Genomic DNA, 18,960 nt, shown 5'->3' with positions numbered 1-18,960 from the left:
GGAATTAATGGTGAAGCCGTAGAGAGATCTGTGCCTTGGAGGGTTGCTAAATAAACACTACAGGCCTAATATTGCTGTCATTGCTTAAGCCAAGCAGGTCCAGATCGTGACTCTTTGAAGTGTCGGTGTGCGCATGTCGGGTGTGTGCAGCCTGCTGTCATGTGGGCTCATTGTTTACATGCTGCCGAGCTCTCAGATAGGGCGTGTGTGTGCTGTGAAATTACGTCTCCGTATACACGAATACACCCGTGGAGATCATTTATTTTCCACTCAGATATTATATAATACATGTATGATATTGTAAGTCTGGTAATGTGAGACACGAGTTACGTGGAACCATTTCAGGACCACGGTCAGCTCCACGGCGAGAACAAAAGGCGGATTTGCATCTCTTGATGTCAGGGACCGTCTGCTTTTTATCTGTCAGGATGAAAAACGAAAAATGTAGTAAATCCCTCAGAGTAAATGTCTCCTGCTCTCTTTATGTCTTGTATTATTGTCACTATTAGGGAAACAGGCTTTGTTAATATTTGACTCCCTGTTGTCTAACATAAACACATTTGTTGTTTGGAAATATGCTCTATAACGGTTCTCAATTTTTTCACATCAAGGACCCCTAAACTGACACAAATTAGACCACGGACCCCCATTTATTAGATCTATCTGATTAGATTTTTGCTTTTAGATGTGTTATTACAGAAAATGTATGAAATCCATGACTAAAACAGTCATACATTCTGACATTGTGTTACTTATTGATGGAATTACAGTGAAAAATTATTCCCCTTTTTGATGGGGGACCCCCTGGAACCCCTTCAAGGACCCCACTTTGAGAACCACTGCTCTATAAATAAATTCACTGGACTTGGCAGTGAACTTTGCCACAGGAGACTGTGGTTCATTTCCTGTGTGTTACATTCCCAAATGCGAGTTGGGAGAGTTTTTTTTTTTTTAAACATAACTATAATCAACCCCTAACCTTAACCCAGTGGTTATTATTGTAGCCATGACGACGAAGGTCGCCTTTAACCCACACCACATGTTTCTCTAACCTTAACAAAGTGGTCTTTGGGAGGCTGTGGCTCAGTGGTAGAGTGGATCTAATCGGAAGAATTGCGGTTTGATCCCCGGCTCCCCCAGACCACATGTTGAAGTCTTTGAACCCTAAATTGCTCCTGAAGACTGTGCGATCGATGTGTGAGTGTGTGTGAATGATTAGAAACTCCTCCTGATGAGTAGGTTGGCACCTTGCATGGCAGCCTCTGCCATCAATGTATGAATGTGTGTGTGAATGGGTGAGTGCTGGCATGTAGTGTAAAGCGTTTTGAGTGGTCGGAAGACTAGAAAGGAGCTATATAAATGCAGCACATTTACCATCTTTCCCTGAACATAAAGGAAAGGCAAGTTTGTGTAGCAACAACAAGGCAATTCAAAGTCATTTTCATATGACATACAAAAGCATTATAACTCTAAGGCAATATAAAAAGACACATTCATGGATTAATAGAAATATAAATACATGATAGCTCAGTGAAAGATATGAATAGCTCCAAATTTAATTTAACGTGATAAATAGAAATAACATTCAAGAACATTGTTTGACAAGTCTCAAAGGGGAAAATATACACCATGTTTTTGGAAAGAATGAATGAAAATAACATCAACTAAATACACAGAAAGCAGATCAAAGTACTGGGATGTATTGAAAAGAAAGAAATAGAGCAAAGCACAGTGATTTATACTCTGGTTTTCCATTTTTTTTCCCCCTCCTGCCTGACACCGGGCTGGTAGTTTCGCGACGGTCCCTGGCGGCAGACATCACGCCTCGTACAGCCCAGGGGAGGGATGGAGCTGGGATGGACAGGGAGGGAGACACCGGCTTACGACGTCAAAGGAGTACAGACACACACTCACACACACACACACACACGCACACACACACACAGAGAGAGAGGAGAGGACAACCAAGCAGACTGCCAATTCCCTACGGTCTACTGAAGGAAGCCTAAATATCCATCTATCACAACACTCTTCATTCAGCAAAGCCAGTGAGAGATTTGTTTATTTTTTTATTTAACTGTATCTGAAGAAAAAAAAAATACGGAGCATCTCTCAGGAAAGAGAAGAAGGGGGAAAAAACAACAAGCAGATCAAGAAAAACACGCTCATGCCGAATAAAGGACCGTCGCTGGATGTTACTTGTGTTGTTATAGGGGGGGTGCAGGCCTAACTTGTTACAGGATTCAAAGACGCTCTTACAGACAAATGAACTGAATAACTGAGATTTGATAACTAAATAATAGCGGGCGGGAAAGAAGAAAGGCATCCGCTGATTACGCCGATTCTTTGCCACGAACAAGCACCACAGGTATGATGTTGTTTTTTTTAATTAACTCTTTGTTGTTGTGTGTATTTGTTCAAATGTGTAAAATCATGCTCAGGTCATTGTTGTTGTCACCCTGTCTTGACAAAGAGAGCGCAGGTCTCCAGCTGTGTTGACAGACACACTGTTATGTTTCTGTAGGGGATTGAATACAGGCGGCCCATGCAGACGCGAATTAGGGAAGGATTGTGTTCACTGTTATTTATATAACTTGTCATTTTTTTTAATGATTTTTATGTTTGGCAAAGACAATATATCTGATCTCTTGAGCTGTGAAGCATGATTCTCAATCCCTGGCGTTCATGTCATGCCAAGAATATGAAATTTGTGGCATTGTAATTTGATGTTCTGTAATTTATTTGTATTTTATTCAGTGTTTTATGCAAATAAAACACAAAATAATGCTCGTAACTGCTTGAAATGATGTTTAAAATGTGTGTCATTGCATTCTAACCCTTTTAAAGTAACATCACATAATAAATCCCACAGAATTTATAATATTTATGGATCTTATAATGTGTCTGATAGTCAACAGTGAGCTCGTAGTGGTCTTACATCACTTAGTAAGCGTTTTACCCATAATCTATATAGTCTTCTGTCATCTACTGTGATGTATGTGTTACATGCTCCTAAAATCTACCACAGGATTAGGACTACCATATCTCCAGGGGAGTAGAAACTATTATTTCACCGAACGCTCCCATCTGCACCTCCATCCTCGGGCCTCCTGTTTGCACCTCCTGTGCAGTGTGAATTTAAGCCCGCAGGCTCCTGTCTGCTCCTCCTGACCGCCTCCACTCTGTGTGTTATTATTCCTCCCCAGACTTCTCAATGAAGGAGCCTGACGCAATCAAGCTCTTCATCGGGCAGATACCCCGAAACCTGGAGGAGAAGGACCTGAAGCCCATCTTTGAGCAGTTTGGCAAGATCTATGAGTTGACGGTGATAAAGGACAAGTACACAGGGATGCACAAAGGTAAGGGAGGCATCCAGATCAGGCCAAGGACTCTCATTAGTAGAGCTTTTATCACAAGGAGCCCAATATGGAAAACAATGTTGATACATATTTATTATCTTGTGGGAAGATAGTGGTCAGAGCAAGGGCTTTTGTATTAATATATCATCCAGTTTGGATCCCAGTTAATATCAGTGAGGTCGAACTATTCCTCATTTGCCCCTCTGGAGCCTCTTTAAAGACCCCTGGGAGGCCATAGACCCAAAATTTACCACCACTGATCTAAAAGAGGAATCAGATCACCACAGTTGGTGGAGAGTTTGGATTTTGGATTCTGTTTTGTAGCCTTACACTAAAAAAAAAAAAAATTGTAACCATGACTCAACTTTTTTTTAAAAAAAGATAATGACTCACACTCAATGTCCTCAAGCTGAATCAACATAATTCCATTCATCTCACTAAAACTCAGTTGTTTAAGTCGAGGCCAACCATTTTAGTAGAATTGGGCAAACATTTTAATCTTATTTATTAGAAATATGACCACAGATGAGAATGCAGTGTTGTATTTTCACATTGCCGTGTTTTGCAAGCTCTGGCCTGTTCATCGTGAGCCATTTAAAGTTCAGCGTTTTGACTGAAAACAGTAGAAAGAGTCATGGTTTTCTGCCACCCACTCCATTAATGGATTTCCAATGAACTCTTGAAACTTAGTCAATGTATTAGCACTCAGATTGGGAAGCTAACAGTGGAACTATAAAAAAAACAGTAGAGACATTGTTGAACACAATATAAAACACAACACCAGCAGTAGCATGCTGCTCAGTGTACCCCCCCCCCCCCCCCCCCACCCCCACCCCCACCCCCACTTCTCCCCCAGTTAAAGACCATAATAGAAATAAGCTTTCTAGCTTTATTGTGTTTTATCTTGATAACTTTGTAAGAATATCTGTATGAGAAGCTGGCTTCTGAATGTTTTCTTTTCAAAGTAGTGAATAAAGTCAATCAATCAGCAATCTTTAAAACACATAAAACTACTAAAACTACATATATGAGTCTGTCGCCCCCGGTGCATTCTGGGATGTTTCCCTCTAAGCCTACTTGGATGCTACAGTATAAACTCAAACAAACCAATAAAAATGTTCAATATTTGTCCTCCACTGCCAACTTAATTTAAACCATTTATGAAATAACACTTCAGTCAAACTCTAAAATTAAAAATCTCAGACTATAAGAGTAATATCATTTTTTCAGCGTAAAATCAACTGTGGTAAATTGTCATTACAAGAAAGGCAAAAATCAGACTAAAACCAGTGTTTTGTCAGTACATAATTGGTTTCATGTAGTCCCATCAATCAATTTGAGTGTCACCTACTACTACTACCACCACTGTATGTCACATGGCGAACAGGCTTCTCACATTTTAGAAGAAAACTCCCAACATGTTTAATATCCTGTTTGACAGATGGACTAAAGCTGGTAAAGTGATCTAAGCTAAACAATGATCCCCGCTGTCATTTCTAATGCAAATCTGAGCACAGAAAACAAAGGCTTTTATAAATCCACATGAAACCATCAGTCATTTGGGAGACATATAGGCCAGGTGGTATCAGTCCTCTAACACCTATAACACCTACTCTGCATACATTTACATATTCATGATTTGTGGGAGCCCTAAAGGTTAATGAAGGCCTTTCTCTATTATGTGGGACTGCATACATTTTGCTTGAACAGCGTGATATTAAATACTCATTCAGACTGCTTGTCTGCGAATGGTTTCCAGGTATTATGATTTAATAATCCCACAGATCTCCTGTGCTATTTAACAAAATGAGAGTTGTTTTTATTTTATGTTTTACCTCTGTTTCACCTGTTCACCTTAAATACATATTAACAATGATGGCCTGGTTAGAGGCGAGAGACATTTTTTAGCATATTTAAACAAATGCTGAGCCGGAACTGTTGTTAAATTAAACCAAAGTACAAATGTTCAAATGGCAGATTCATAAAAAAGGACAATAAACTCCAGCAGCATGTTTCTGCCTTCAGGCATTGAGGGCAAATGGCCACTTAGATTAACAATAACAGTGACATTATACTGTATATACAGTAGCATATGTATTTGACATTAAAATGACATAAAACTATAGTTCGCTGATCTTCTACCGCTCGTCTTTGTCTCTAGGATGTGCCTTCCTGACATATTGTGCACGTGAGTCCGCCCTCAAAGCCCAGAATGCACTGCATGAGCAGAAGACACTACCAGGGGTGAGTGTGTCGTTGTCTCCTCAGAGCCCTCAGTGGCTCACATGTATGTATGTAAAGGGAGCAGAATAACTGGAAAGCCAGGCTATGTGAACGCACCACACGGACAAACACATAGACAAAGAGTGACACAGAAAAATTAACCGAGTTTGACACGCGGGCCAAACTTCCCCTTTAGCTGATATGTTCCAATAAAGGTCAGAGGCTGCTCTCCCTCTTATGTTTCATATGTGATGCATCCAGACATATCCATCCAGTTAAGGCATGAGTCATCTTGCTACATGTCACGGGTCGAGAGAGACAGCTATGAGGCTCGCTGCTGGAGTGACTTTGCCAGTTCGTATTCTCTCTGATGTCTCTCTCCCATTCGCTCTCCCTTTCCGTGTTCTCCGTCACCCTCCTCTGTTTCTATCCATCTCTCTCTCTGAATTCTAATCAAAGTTATACCTAGCTTTATTAGCATAGCCAGGCAGCAGGTGTGCTGCCAAATGACATTTCCAGAGCTAAATATGACATGACAGCCGCGTCTCTATAATAACCGACTGTATGAGAGACAAGGCGACAAGGCAAGGAATTACTAAGACAGAGTGTGCTCCCAGACTTGCTGCTGCTTCCTCTTTTACTAACAAGGCTTCACCCCTGTTTCCTTTTGGTTATTTTTGTTGAAATCTACATCATTCACTTCTTTTTTTTTTTTTTTTTTTTTTTTTCTTCCTCTACTGAATGGCAGCTCATGGCCATAGTTTTTGAGAGAAGAAAGAGGAAGCAGGTGAACAAGCACATGGCTGCAACAAATGATTGTTTTCATATTTTTTGATTAATTCTCACAGCTGACATTGTTAGATTGTTTGTTTTTTTTGTCCACAACCGGAAGATAATCAATTTACAAGGATATAAAACCACAAAAAAGCTAATCCTCACATTTAAAAAGCTTGAACCAGCAAATATTTTTAATTTTTCCTGATAAATGACTTGAAATGATTTCTTGAGTTGTTGTTTTTTACAATACATTTTCTGTTGATTGACTAATCATTTCAGTACTAGTATTTTGTTGTAATGGCAGGAAGGGGTTTTTTTTTTGGGAGAAGGGGACCTAGAGACAGTTTAAAGGAGCAGGCTGGTATTGGGTTGGCAACAAAAGAAATCCCATTGTTAGCGTGACAGTAGCATGACCTTCCTGACCTCTCGTTGGGGGGATCAGCAGGCCCAATGCCCCTTGGCTAAAAGCCTTCTCCCCCCTGTGTTTCTACCCCAGCGGCTCTCCTCCTCACAACCTCTTTACCTCTAAGCCGTGTGGAACAAGCTAAACCCTCCTGTGTTCTCTCTCAATCCCCCCCCAACCTCCCCCCTTGCTAAAAAAAAAAAAAAGAAAAAAAAGAAAAAGACGAAAACCATCTTATTAGCTCCATACACGCCCACACGGACAAGAACCGCTTCCCACCCCTGCTACCAGCTGTGGTGTAATTGTCATCTAATTGCACCTGCACTGCCAAAGAATAATTAACTTTGGCATCTCATGGCCGGGGCGATACAAAAGAAATAACATGAAAGCAATTACAGGACTGTGAGGAGGGAGCTCAACTGAAAGCACACCTGAATGTGGAGAAAGCTGAAGGATGTCATTAACACTTCTTGCTTTTTTTTTTTTCTTTTTTTTTTTTTTTTTAAAGCATTTCTCCTCTCTGGAAAGTAACTGCTTTTTTCCTTTCTTTGCTATTCTCTGCTAACAATGGAAAGAAAGAAAGAGAGAAAGAAAGAAAGAAAGAAGTCAGGCAGGGGCGAACAGATGGTTGTATCGGAGTGGCACCTGGCCTTGTGTTTAATTTCAGGTGAGAGAGTCCGTCTGTAAGTGAGAGGGGGAGGAAGAGTGTCAAAAGCACATTGAGCCGAGAGCAAGAAAAGAAAAAGTGAAAGAAAGGTGGAGAGGAAAAAAAGACAGGAGTAATAACACAGACTCACTCTGAGAGGATGTGTGGAAATGGAGGTTGGGGGAAGAGAATTTGCTCCTGAGCTGTAGTCTCATTCTGTCCTGCTTGGACATCTTGTGCTCATGTCCCCTCTGTTCTTATCGCTTTATCGCTCTACTGTCCCAGGCGGACACTAGTTTGTTTGGCTTGTCGGCTGCTGTGAGGCTCATGGAGACAGAAACGTCCAGTTATGCCACATTAAAAAAAAAAGAGGCAAAACCTACATGTATAACTGTTGAATGAGCCGCGTTGCTGTTTGCCATTAAAAGCTCCTATCTGCTCCAGTAGAGACACAATATATTGCCCCTCATCAACACTCACTTAGTTGAATTAATATTTGCAACAATGCCACACTGTTCATTTTAAATGCAATAACTATTTAATATCTCGCCCTAGTGAGGAAGTAGCTGTGTGTGTGTGTGTGTGTGTTCATGTGCAGCGGGGGAAGGGAGGGCAGGTGTTTGCACTAACTGTGTGCGGCTGTGTGTAAATGTCTGTTTGCTTTTGTGTTTTTTTTTCATGCCCATGTCTCTCCCCCCCCCTCTCCCGCGCCTGTGGAGAGTACACATCCAGAGATATGGATGGATGGAAGTTGCTGGGTTTATTACGGGCTCCTCTCAGGTTTCTTCATTCACTATCTGCGAGAGTAAAATCTGTGCTGCGAGGGCCCTCTCTCTGTTTAAGCTGTCCATACGAGAGGAGAGAGCCTTCTTTGAGTGGAACATCTGACTAAGCCTGACATTTACTCAGCCATAAGGACTCGGAGCAGACAGAGGGGTTTTATCAATAGTCTGAAATAAATGCTTATGCTAAATATAGCGCAGGCTTTTTACGCAGGATATGAGATAGGCGGATGTAGTTCCAGAAAGCTGTAATTTGTGGCCTTAATATCTGAACAAATGTTCTGCTGTAGATACACACAGGCCTTGAACGGTTGCAGGGTGATGCTAACTGTCTCTTATATACCTGTTAGCATTGTAGACTCATTCAATCTTTCTATTATAGACAATATTTTATAGTGAAGGCAATTAATGTAGAAGAATACAGAAAGGTAGAGAAGGTAAATGTTCAGATTTGGCTCACTGCGTCCCCGAACACGAGCTGTTATGATATGTGACCATGAGCATGTAACCCTTTAACATGTTATTTCATGTATCTGACAATAAGCAGATAGTGCAGCGCCTCCATATGTAGCCTATATCTTGCATGTCAGCGAGTCGCGGGGATGATGATGATGATGATAGCAATTAGCGCGCCTCAGAGCGAATATGTTCACTTGATGAATCTATCTGGAGTTAAGTGTGCATTCATGCGTCGATTCATTTACATACGCATGCATATCAATGAGCAACGGGGGACGATGCAGGACCTCTACGTGCAGGACAAGGCTGACGACAACAACAACAACAACAACAAAAAAAAAAGGGGGCCCGTCCTCTGTACGTCACTCCAGGGCGACTGTAATGATGGATGCAGATTGGATTTTTAGAGGTGGTAAATGGGTGTGAATTAGAGAGAAATTGGATAAATGAAGGAGGGAGGGGGGACAATAAAGGAGGTGGGGGGAGGGGAGGAAGAAATGAATGAAAGTTTGACATAATGAACAGTGGGTGGCAGTAAGGTTGGAGGGGGTTGGAGGTGCACTGAGGCAGTGTGTTTATCAGCTTAAATACAGACATCTGTTACTGAGAAATAGTATGTTTCGGGGGGTTGGGGGAGCGTGTGTGTGATTGTGTGTGCGCTAAGGGAACACACACACACACACACACACAGAAGTGGAAAGGGGTTGTTGTCACAAAACTCATTAGGCTCTTTAAACTCTGGCATAGGGCTGGTAATCTAATGAGTGTGCATGCGTGCGTCTGCATACACGCTGCGCCACGGTGGAGTGAAAGTGTGTAAACCATGTCCGAATTAAAAGAAGAAGAAGAAGAAAAAAAAGAGAAAAGTAGGACATGGACCGTATCTGTACTCACACACACTCACACACACAGAAATCTGTCCATGATTCAGTTCTTTTCCCCCTCTGCTCCACTGAGTCGAGTCAAACAACACTTGACATGAATATTTAACAGTCAGAAGAGACAAAACAATTGAGAGTCAACTCCAGTGTTGTTAGAAATTTACTCTTTGATATTCAGTTTCTCCACTTTGAAGGAGTTTTGTTGGCTGTCTGACAAAAAAAGGCTGAACGTCGGCTTCAAGAACTGTCAGCTTGATCCTGGACAAGACTAGTGAACCCTGCAGGAGAAGGGAGACGACACTGGGGAAGCGGCTTTGACACTGTAGACCGGATCATTGATTAAATATTATTGAACTGTACAAGCGTTGTGCTGTCAGTCTCTTTTGTGTTTGATTGATTTAGCGACTGGCTGAATTCAGGAGACTTTCTCTCTCTCTGAGGCCCGCTTTGTGTGCCTGCCCGCCCATGTGTGTGTGTGCGCATCTGTGTGTGCATCCACGCATAGAAACATTATCAGAGCGTACTTGTGCATCTATGCTTTTTTTTTTTGTCCCTGCCTCTTTTGCTTTGTTCCAACTCTTTTGTGTGCGAGCTCACAATCATCTGCATCTATTAATATCCCCCCCCCCCCTTTTTTTTATTTTTTTTTTTTTGCCTGTGAATATACCAATTTCCACCTGTGCTTCTTCTTTCCCCCCGGGTGGTTTCACAAGTGCGTCCCAGCGTAAGTGCATTTGCAACGAGGACGATGGAGAAGTGAGGGAGTGAAAGCAGCAGAGACGAGAAGAGGAACAGAACGGGGAGGGAGGAAGGGGGGGAGGGGAGGGGGGGAGGCGGGAGGTGGCAGGTTGATTACGGTCGCAGGTCTCGTTGCCTGGAGACGGCTGGTACGAGGGATGCCAGGTTGCTAGGCGACCGGCGCGATGCAATGACCAGCGCTGTGTGATGGAGCGGAGGGGAGGCGAAGATGGAAAATTGTCTTTGTGCCCCCCGCCCCACCCAGCTATACTACCCCCCACCCCCCACCCCCTCCTCCCCACACCTCCCCTCCCTCCCCCCCACCCACCTCCAACTCCTGCCTCCCTGCTGTAAATGTTCTTGAAAGAGCACAGGAGATGGTCTCCGCTGATATATTTACCATTCAGAGCGGCTGCTTCTCAAGGCAGACAAGGCAAAATGGATTGAAATTGGAGAGAAAACCGGCGACAGAAAATGTGTCACCCTCACCCAGCAGCAGCCCCGCTATATAGACTTAACAACACTGGCCGGGTTGATCTGAGGGAATACAGATTATCATCTACTTTGTGGCTCATAATAGAAAGGGGAGGAAAAATGTCATCATCAATACGCTTTACTCACTCCGACTGTAAACGATCCTCTATCTAAAACACATTTAGGCTGCCGTAGTAGAAGAAAATGTATTTACACGGGGAGCGAGTGCCACTCCTCGGTGCCTATCGAAGGCATGGTGGTGGTGGGAGGGGGGGGTCATGCATTATAGCAAAGGGGTCGAACTGTGATTTGATTGGATAATCTATGGATTTAATATCTCATAATCCTAAGAGAAATCCCCCAGGGCATCACAGAGCGAAAAAGATTAAGTATGTGTGCTCATGTTGCTGTGACCGACAGCGAGAGGCAGCCAGGAGAAGACAGGACTGTGTGTGTGTGTGTGTGTGTGTGTGTGGGAACAATGTGTGTGTCTTTAGTCGGAGGATGATTGTGTATGATATCGCCGCGTGTTTGGAGACGGAGAGTGCATGTGGGGGGGATAGCAAATAGCAAAAAAAAAAACACACTGGCGAAATGGGCTGTTGATCAGGCAGGTTTTTGCCTGTGTGTTGTCTGTGCACAGCATGGGACTGTTTTTGTAAACAAGCCTAAGAGAGAAAGGGGAGTGGATGGAGGGGGGGGGAGCAACAGGAGGAGGAGGAGGAGGAGGAGGAGGAGGGGGAGGAGGAGGGGAGAGAGCAAATTACTGTAAAGTGTGTGTTAGTGGTTTAGGCTTAGAGGGAGATATTTTTCTCCCTGCTTCTGCATCTGCTCTCGAGGCAGCACCAACATTCAACAGGCACAAACCCTCCCTCCATCCCTCCATCATCCTTTTTTTTTTTTTTTCCGATGTCTTTCATTTTTCCTTCTCGTCTCCCTCCTCCTCCTCCTCCTCCTCTTCCTCTCTCACACGTGTACATCTAATCCCTCTATCTCCCGACCTAGAAGCACCCTTTGTCCTCCTCATTTGTTTTTTTTTTTCCACTTGTCTCTTACGCACGTAGTTCAGGGCAACCTTGTTTACCTGATGTGTGTGTGTGTGTGTGTGTGTAAGGGTGTGTGTGTGTGTGTGTGTGTGCTCATCGCAGGGGTTGTCATGACGATGGCCATGCGAGCTTGGTCTTCGTCAGAGCAGCGGGGCCGGTTGCTGTGCCGATCTGAAGTGGCACAGCCTTGATGGCCTCCACTTCTCACTGTTTTTTCCCCTCTTGTATATTCTAATTCCAATCTCCTGAGCCATCTGCCGCGCTCCTCCTTATCACCGCCACCACGGCCGGCCTTCACTGTTTGTCTTCCTGCACTGAAATATGGGCCAACATTCAAACATGTTATCATTCAAACATGTCACATTAGACTACCGCCATGAGGTCGTCGCAAGACTCAGCTCTGATTTCTACAATTCAGTGAGATATTTCACTATAAATTATCTCTCATCTTTGCATTGTGAGTCTCCTTCTGTAGCTGGACAGTATTTTTTTTCTCAGAAAATAAAAATTGTCTACTCATGTTGGTCTCTCAGGACCCAAACACTGAGCACAACTAGATCCTGTCTTCAGTATTAGTTATGAAGGCCCCAGGGTTTTTACCAACCTTGATTAAATATCAATTCCAATTTTGGTGGATATAGGCTGTGGAGCTTGCTAGCAAACATTAGCAAGCATTTAGAAATGTAGGCCTATATGATCCAAACAGTATGATGTATGTGCATGTATGTTTTTTTTGGTGTGGTGGAAAGAAAATTGGCTAAAAAGGTTCATACCTCATCATTAAAATAAAATTGCTCATGTATATTTAACTATCAATTACCCATTAATATGGATTTAAAGTTGCCTTCTTTGCTTTCATACACATTCTCTTTTTGATATATTTATATTTAAAAAATACTTCAAGGCACTTTTTCACCTTTTCTTTCCATAAAATAGGCCTACAGAATGCACCGACAAATAAAACAAACGAACAAGCAGAGAGCATTGTGGATTAAATAAATGTGACACAAAGAGAGACAGACAATGAAAAAAAATTATCATGTAGTAACCACAAGTCTACTAGGTCCCTTAGACTAGCTAGAAATATGTATTAACAGGGAATGGGTGACTCATTAATTCAGTATAAAAGTCTAAAATATCTGTTTCTGCAGTCCTGCATGTTCAAAAACACACAGCAACATAAAAGAGTATAAATGAAGAGTAAGAATAGAGCAAAGCGTAGTTTAATGTTTAAAACACAACAGACAGTCCAAACATTATCTCAGTATAAGAGTGTCTCATATATGTCAGTTTAGTGGCTGACAGTAGCAAGTAGTGCTGCACACTAGTTGTTGCACTCAATGCATTGGTGCACAGCATGAGAAGAGATTGGTACAGTGGTAAATAGTGGGCAAGAGACAATGAATGGAGGCTTTTATAAGAACATAAGTGATATTTGTTGAGAGCTTTTATCCAAAGCACCTTACAACACCACAAGTACATGATTTTTTTTCTCACGTGGGACCAGTGAGAAGTGAAGATGTTATCATTTTAAGTAGACGAAATGTAGTAGAATATACTTTAAACATAAATTACTATTCACTGACTGCATTTGCTTGACTGATTAGAAGATGGTTTGGAGACTTTTCCCCCTCCGTCGTCCTATTAATTGGTGCAATCAATTGGACGTTCTCAATGAGGAGACACGGGGGCCCTTTGCAGCAGGTGTTTCAGCCGGTGGTGCGGATGCTGGCGGCATGCGCGTCATGGCGGCTGAGCGCGACAGCTTCGCCAATCAATAGTGTCTCCTGGTGACTGATCACAACGGATTAATCAGTGACACAGGATCAGTGACTGGCTGAAATGTCACCAGCTCCATAATTAAGACCTTCATTAAGCCACAGTTAACAGAGTGTCACTCTGCTGCTCTCACCCTAACTCCTCACCAACATCACCCGCCCCTCCCCTTCACACACACACACACACACACACACACATCCCCCACCTCCATCCTTTCCTCCATATGCTCCTCAATCCCTCTCAATCCCACCCTTCTCCCTTTTGGCCCCTCTTGTTCCTTCTTTTCTTCATTTCATTCAATACGTCCTTTCACCTTTTTTTTTTCTGCTCTATACATTTGAAAGACAAGGCTCTGAGGCACTGGTGTGTGCACAGTTTTATATAGGAGGTTTCTGATAAATAATGGGGACGACAATTGTGGAGAAATGAAGAAAAAAAAATGGCGTTTCAGCGGCATGTCTTTTGATGAATTATGAAAAGGTCGCCTAATCCCTCTCTGTGTTGTGTGTGCTCTCCTTTTTCCTTGTCATTCTTTTATTCCTTGTTTTTTTTTCCTCCTAGATATTATTCCTTCCTCTCTAACCCCCCTCGTCTCTCTCTCTCTCTCTCTCTGTCTCTCTGTCTCTGCCTCTCCGTCAGGCTCAGAATCTCTCACTATTCTGATGCTGTGTGCTCCTGTAATCCAGATTAGCCGGCGACTGTTCTTAATCTTATCACTTCCCCAATCCCACGTGGGTGTGTGCTTTTCCTGGTTTTGTGTGATAGGGGGGGAGAAGGAGCGATAGACGGCAGGATTAGAGCAGATTCTGAGAGAGACTCAGAGAGAAGAGGAGGTTGGGAGAGACAGAGAGAGAGAGAGAGAGAGTACAACGCTGCGTGAATGTAATATCACACATATCAGTGTCAGCTGGAGTAGAGTTGGCAAAAAAAAAAAAAAAAAAGGGAAGGAGGGAAATTAGTGGGTGAATGTTGGAGGCTGGTGCACATGACACAAACATCCATACATGAACACGTGTCACTATTACGTCATATTACACAAATAAAGCATTTATATGAAGTATGTAGATATGAATGTCATCTTTTGTAATTTAGTGGCCACATTTTGATTAATTGCCATTTAGTATCGTCTTTTTTCAAGGTTTTTTTTTTTTTTTTTGCATATAAATTCATTTATTTCTCTTATATTTCTTGTGCAAATGCTTCATGGCCTCTTTCTTTCCAGATGAACCGCCCGATCCAGGTGAAGCCGGCAGACAGCGAGAGCAGAGGGGGTAAGAGACACACCTGTCCCCCAAACTCAGGAACACAACACCTGTCCAAACAAGAACAGCTTCACTGTGCAAACCACTAAACTGTCCATTTTAACAAGCCATTTAGTTTGGTATCCACGCTTAAGGACTTGTTTTCACTTAAACTACTTTTACGGGTTACTGAGTGCAGTTTCTAAGAACATGACAATATCTTGTCACGTCATCAGAATTAATATCACTTGATTTAAGAAAAGAAACATCTAGAAACTGGCTATTTTAAGATTTTATCATCCCACTGGCAGATTATTGTGTTAACAAAACTATGATTTCAGATTGATTTAGTCACCTGTTAAGATGATTTTTTTTTTTAAATGTTCAGTCAGTCACTTAATCATTTTCAACATTTGTGAGCACAAAAATCTAATTTAGACTAGAAATAAGATTGAAAAATTAGATTTTTCAAATACTTAAAGGATCGTGTTTCTGCAGGGTTTTTTTTCCACATTTTCTACAACTCATAGTGTACTTTCATTTAAAAATCAACTTGCGCACACTTAAAACTGGCTTTAGATGGTAGGTAGTAGAAAAGCTGTGATATCTGAGCTCTAAGAGTTGGCACATAAGTAATGAGAAAATTCTCCCTTTCACAGCCTCCATGATTTCTAATAGACCTTTATTCACAGAGGACATTTTTGACGTAAATGGTAAATGGACTGTACTCGTATAGCGCCTTTCTAGTCGTCCGACCACTCAAAGCACTTTTTACATTACGAGTCACATTCACCCATTCACACACATTTTATATGCTGAATGGGTACAGGGGGTACCATTCAAGGTCCCAACCTGCCAATCAGAGAGTTCAGTATCTTGCCCAAGGACACTTCCACACACGGACTGGAGGAGCCAGAAATCGAACTGCCGATCTTCCGATAAGTGGATGACCCGCTCTAACCTCCTGAACCACAGCTGTGTCACAGTAGGAAGAGCACAGGTGTAAAAAAAAATTAAATTAATGATGGCTAAATTCCATTTAGCTGCTACAGTCTCATTTTCTCACTGTCATGGCTTACTGGGACACTTAAATAGAACTGAGCCATCGTTAATGTTAGTAGTAGCGCCTGTGCTTTTTCTACTAAGACGAGTCAAAATGTCTGCTGTGGAAAAAGGCTTGTAGTTTCTGACAACATAGCTTGTGAACTCAGTACCCTTTTAGCAGGTGGCTCTTAAATCCACCTCATTAACACACCATACAGGCAGACTTTTCTTACCAGTCCACGTTTTCAACTGCAATATCATGTAACAAAACAACAAAGGCGATGCCATGTGATCGATTTTCTATCTCGAGCTACAACAGATGATTTTCATACCTTACTAAAATAAATGGGGAAAGAAATGGCTGCCTGGGTGACAGGAAAAATAAATTAAAAAAAATTGTAAAACTATATGCTTCACGGAGTAGTCTGCGATAATGTAAGGTGTACGTGATTTGTAGTGAATGAGCTGAAACATGCAGAAACACGAGTCTGATCCTTCACAGACGGGGACAGACGGAGCAGCTTCTCTGACAAAACAGAGGGTGACAAACATTTGAGTCACCGCCAGATGCTGTTTGTTTGTTGTCATGTTCATGCTACTGCACTCTGGTGGCGCTCTCGAGTATAGCAGGCCAGGCATGGTTTGTGGATTTGTAGAAAACTGCTTATCATACTTCCATTTCTTTATTATTCATGCATGTACGCATGTTGACTCCTGCTTTTTCATTGCTTGTATTACCTCTCTCATAAAACATCTACTCCCACATTTTTCCTTCTTTAATCTTGTACTATCCGCACATTATCCTGTTTTTTCTCCCTTCTCCCATCTTGGCGATCTCCTTCCCCTTAGAAGACAGGAAGCTATTTGTGGGTATGCTGGGAAAACAGCAGACGGACACCGATGTGAGAAAGATGTTCGAGCCTTTCGGCAGCATAGAGGAGTGCACGGTGCTCCGCGGGCCTGATGGCACCAGCAAAGGTAATGTCAAATCATGTCTGAGAAGGACACACACTCCACCAGGGGGGGAAAAAATAAACAGGGTAACTAAACTTAACCCACCACAGTGTCCAAAACACAGATAATTATTGCAACTGGGGCCAGATCATGACTGTAAAAGTCACATTGACTTTGTTTTACTGTTCAGATTTTTATCCAGCCCTGAGCATTAAGCCTTTCAGCACATTACCATCACGTGAATGTAAATGACTATTGTCAGCAACAACAATGCTAATGATATTTGCCATGTAAATCAAAGTACGGTGACAGTTCAAACACAGATGTGAGATTTTTCTGCGTTTGTTGCATGAGGCATGACTAATGGCGCAATAGGTTTTATGGGTCATGGCTAATGATGCGTTTGGTGGTTTACGGGCTGTGATTCATGAAGCAATGAATGTTTTGTGGACCATGTTTAATGATGCCACAGTAACTGATGAAGCACTAGATGTAAGATGGCTCCTAATGTATTTTTAAAGGGAAGTAATTTCTGTATACAGTGAGTGTGTGTGTGTGTGTGTGTGTGTGTGTGCCGGTGTGCGTGTGTGTGTGGTTGGGGGGTGTGGGTGTGTGAGGCCACATTTAATGGTGTGTCATTTCATGTAGGGTGTGCATTTGTAAAGTTCCAGAGCAACGCAGAGGCCCAGGCCGCCATCAACGCTCTGCATGGGAGCCGTACTTTACCGGTGAGTCCACGCTAACACACACACATACACACACACACACACACACACACACACAGAAACTATGAAGCTACACCCAGTTGCACTTACACACACGGTCACACATATACTCAAAAACACACTCAGATGCTCCAAATCCAGCTATTTAAGACACTCAACATGGTGACTCAGCTAACAGTCACCACTTCTGTCCCCCCCCCTCCTCCACACACTCACACACACACACATGCATGAACACACACACACTGTGAGGACCACGTTTTTGTAAAATGTGCTCATCTCTTTTTCTGCTGTAGGTGCAGGTCGATTAAATTAAAAGAACAACTACCTTTATGTCACAAATAGATATTTAACTATTTTTTATGATATTTTATTTATTTATTTTAAATGTAAGTTTTATTGTTGTGTGGTGATCTACAAAAAATGTCAAATCAGCAACCGATTTTTGCACTATAACCTTGTTTTTTAAAAGTATTTTTCAGAAATTGTGCCATGATTTGATAGTGACAGTGTAGAGCTGACAATAAAGAAGTGGAGAGAGGAGGGATACCTTACAACAAAGGTCCCTGACCAGACTTGAACCAGGGACGTAGCCATTACATGTTCAGCGTATTAGATCCAGAGACCACAGGAACATTATTACCTGTTATATGGTGATATTTTTTCTGATGTGGCGATGTGAGAAAGTGTCAGACAGACGGAGTTCTTTCCTCATTTCCTCTGCAGGGCGCCTCGTCCAGTCTGGTAGTGAAGTTTGCTGATTCGGAGAAGGAGCGAGGGCTCCGGCGGATGCAGCAGGTGGCCTCTCAGCTGGGAGTCATCAGTCCCATGACCCTGCACCTCGGGGCTTACAACGCCTACACACAGGCCGTGAGGATCACACACACACACACACACACACACACACACACACACACACACACACACACACACTACTTTTCAGTTTAGAAAGAGAACAGTTAGTTAGTTAGTTAGTTATTTTTACATCTGACCCATGTCACATGAGATTACAAGACACTGCTATTTTACAAAACATGCATCTTCCAGTAATACATATACAGAAGCATGAGGAAAAAGAAAAGAAAATCAAACCAAAAATATTTGTTTCAAAATGTACTCACCTTTAACTTTTTGGAAACGTAAACCTTACTCATGTGATTCTAATAGAAGAGTTTTAATGTCAAACGTCATTATTTTAATTAGAAAAATTATAAATTACATTTTAAAATAAAGTCAGATTACCGCTCTCGTCTTTGCTAATTGACCGTTCAGTACAAATGGTTTCAGATATGGCTCATTTATATATATCCAATTTGTGATGCTAAAGGAGGTCTGACAACATTTTTACTGTGTAATGGATGTGTACTAAACCTCGTCAAAAACTAAAAAAATGAATAAATAAATTGCTGACTTAAAAAAAAAAGGAATC

The 18,960-nt window shown here is 42.1% G+C and overlaps 1 protein-coding gene across 1 annotated transcript in view; it reads left to right on the top strand.

Moving 5' to 3' along the window:
- Window positions 1–37: 37 nt before the first annotated feature.
- The window catches only part of celf3a (cugbp, Elav-like family member 3a), a 27,286-nt gene continuing 8,363 nt past the window's right edge, over window positions 38–18,960 (top strand). Inside the window, exons 1-7 of the mRNA XM_067612653.1 lie at window positions 38–2,368; window positions 3,207–3,359; window positions 5,521–5,603; window positions 14,790–14,838; window positions 16,702–16,830; window positions 17,455–17,534; window positions 18,258–18,401. Of these exons, the coding sequence (XP_067468754.1) occupies window positions 3,215–3,359; window positions 5,521–5,603; window positions 14,790–14,838; window positions 16,702–16,830; window positions 17,455–17,534; window positions 18,258–18,401 (630 nt within the window). The 5' untranslated portion in view covers window positions 38–2,368; window positions 3,207–3,214. The remainder of the gene's footprint in view (window positions 2,369–3,206; window positions 3,360–5,520; window positions 5,604–14,789; window positions 14,839–16,701; window positions 16,831–17,454; window positions 17,535–18,257; window positions 18,402–18,960) is intronic.

This window comes from Thunnus thynnus, chromosome 15 (assembly GCF_963924715.1).
Source record: "Thunnus thynnus chromosome 15, fThuThy2.1, whole genome shotgun sequence".
Classification (NCBI taxonomy): domain Eukaryota; kingdom Metazoa; phylum Chordata; class Actinopteri; order Scombriformes; family Scombridae; genus Thunnus; species Thunnus thynnus.
Note: the sequence above shows the minus strand (reverse complement) of the source record. Positions and strands in the feature narration are given on the sequence as shown.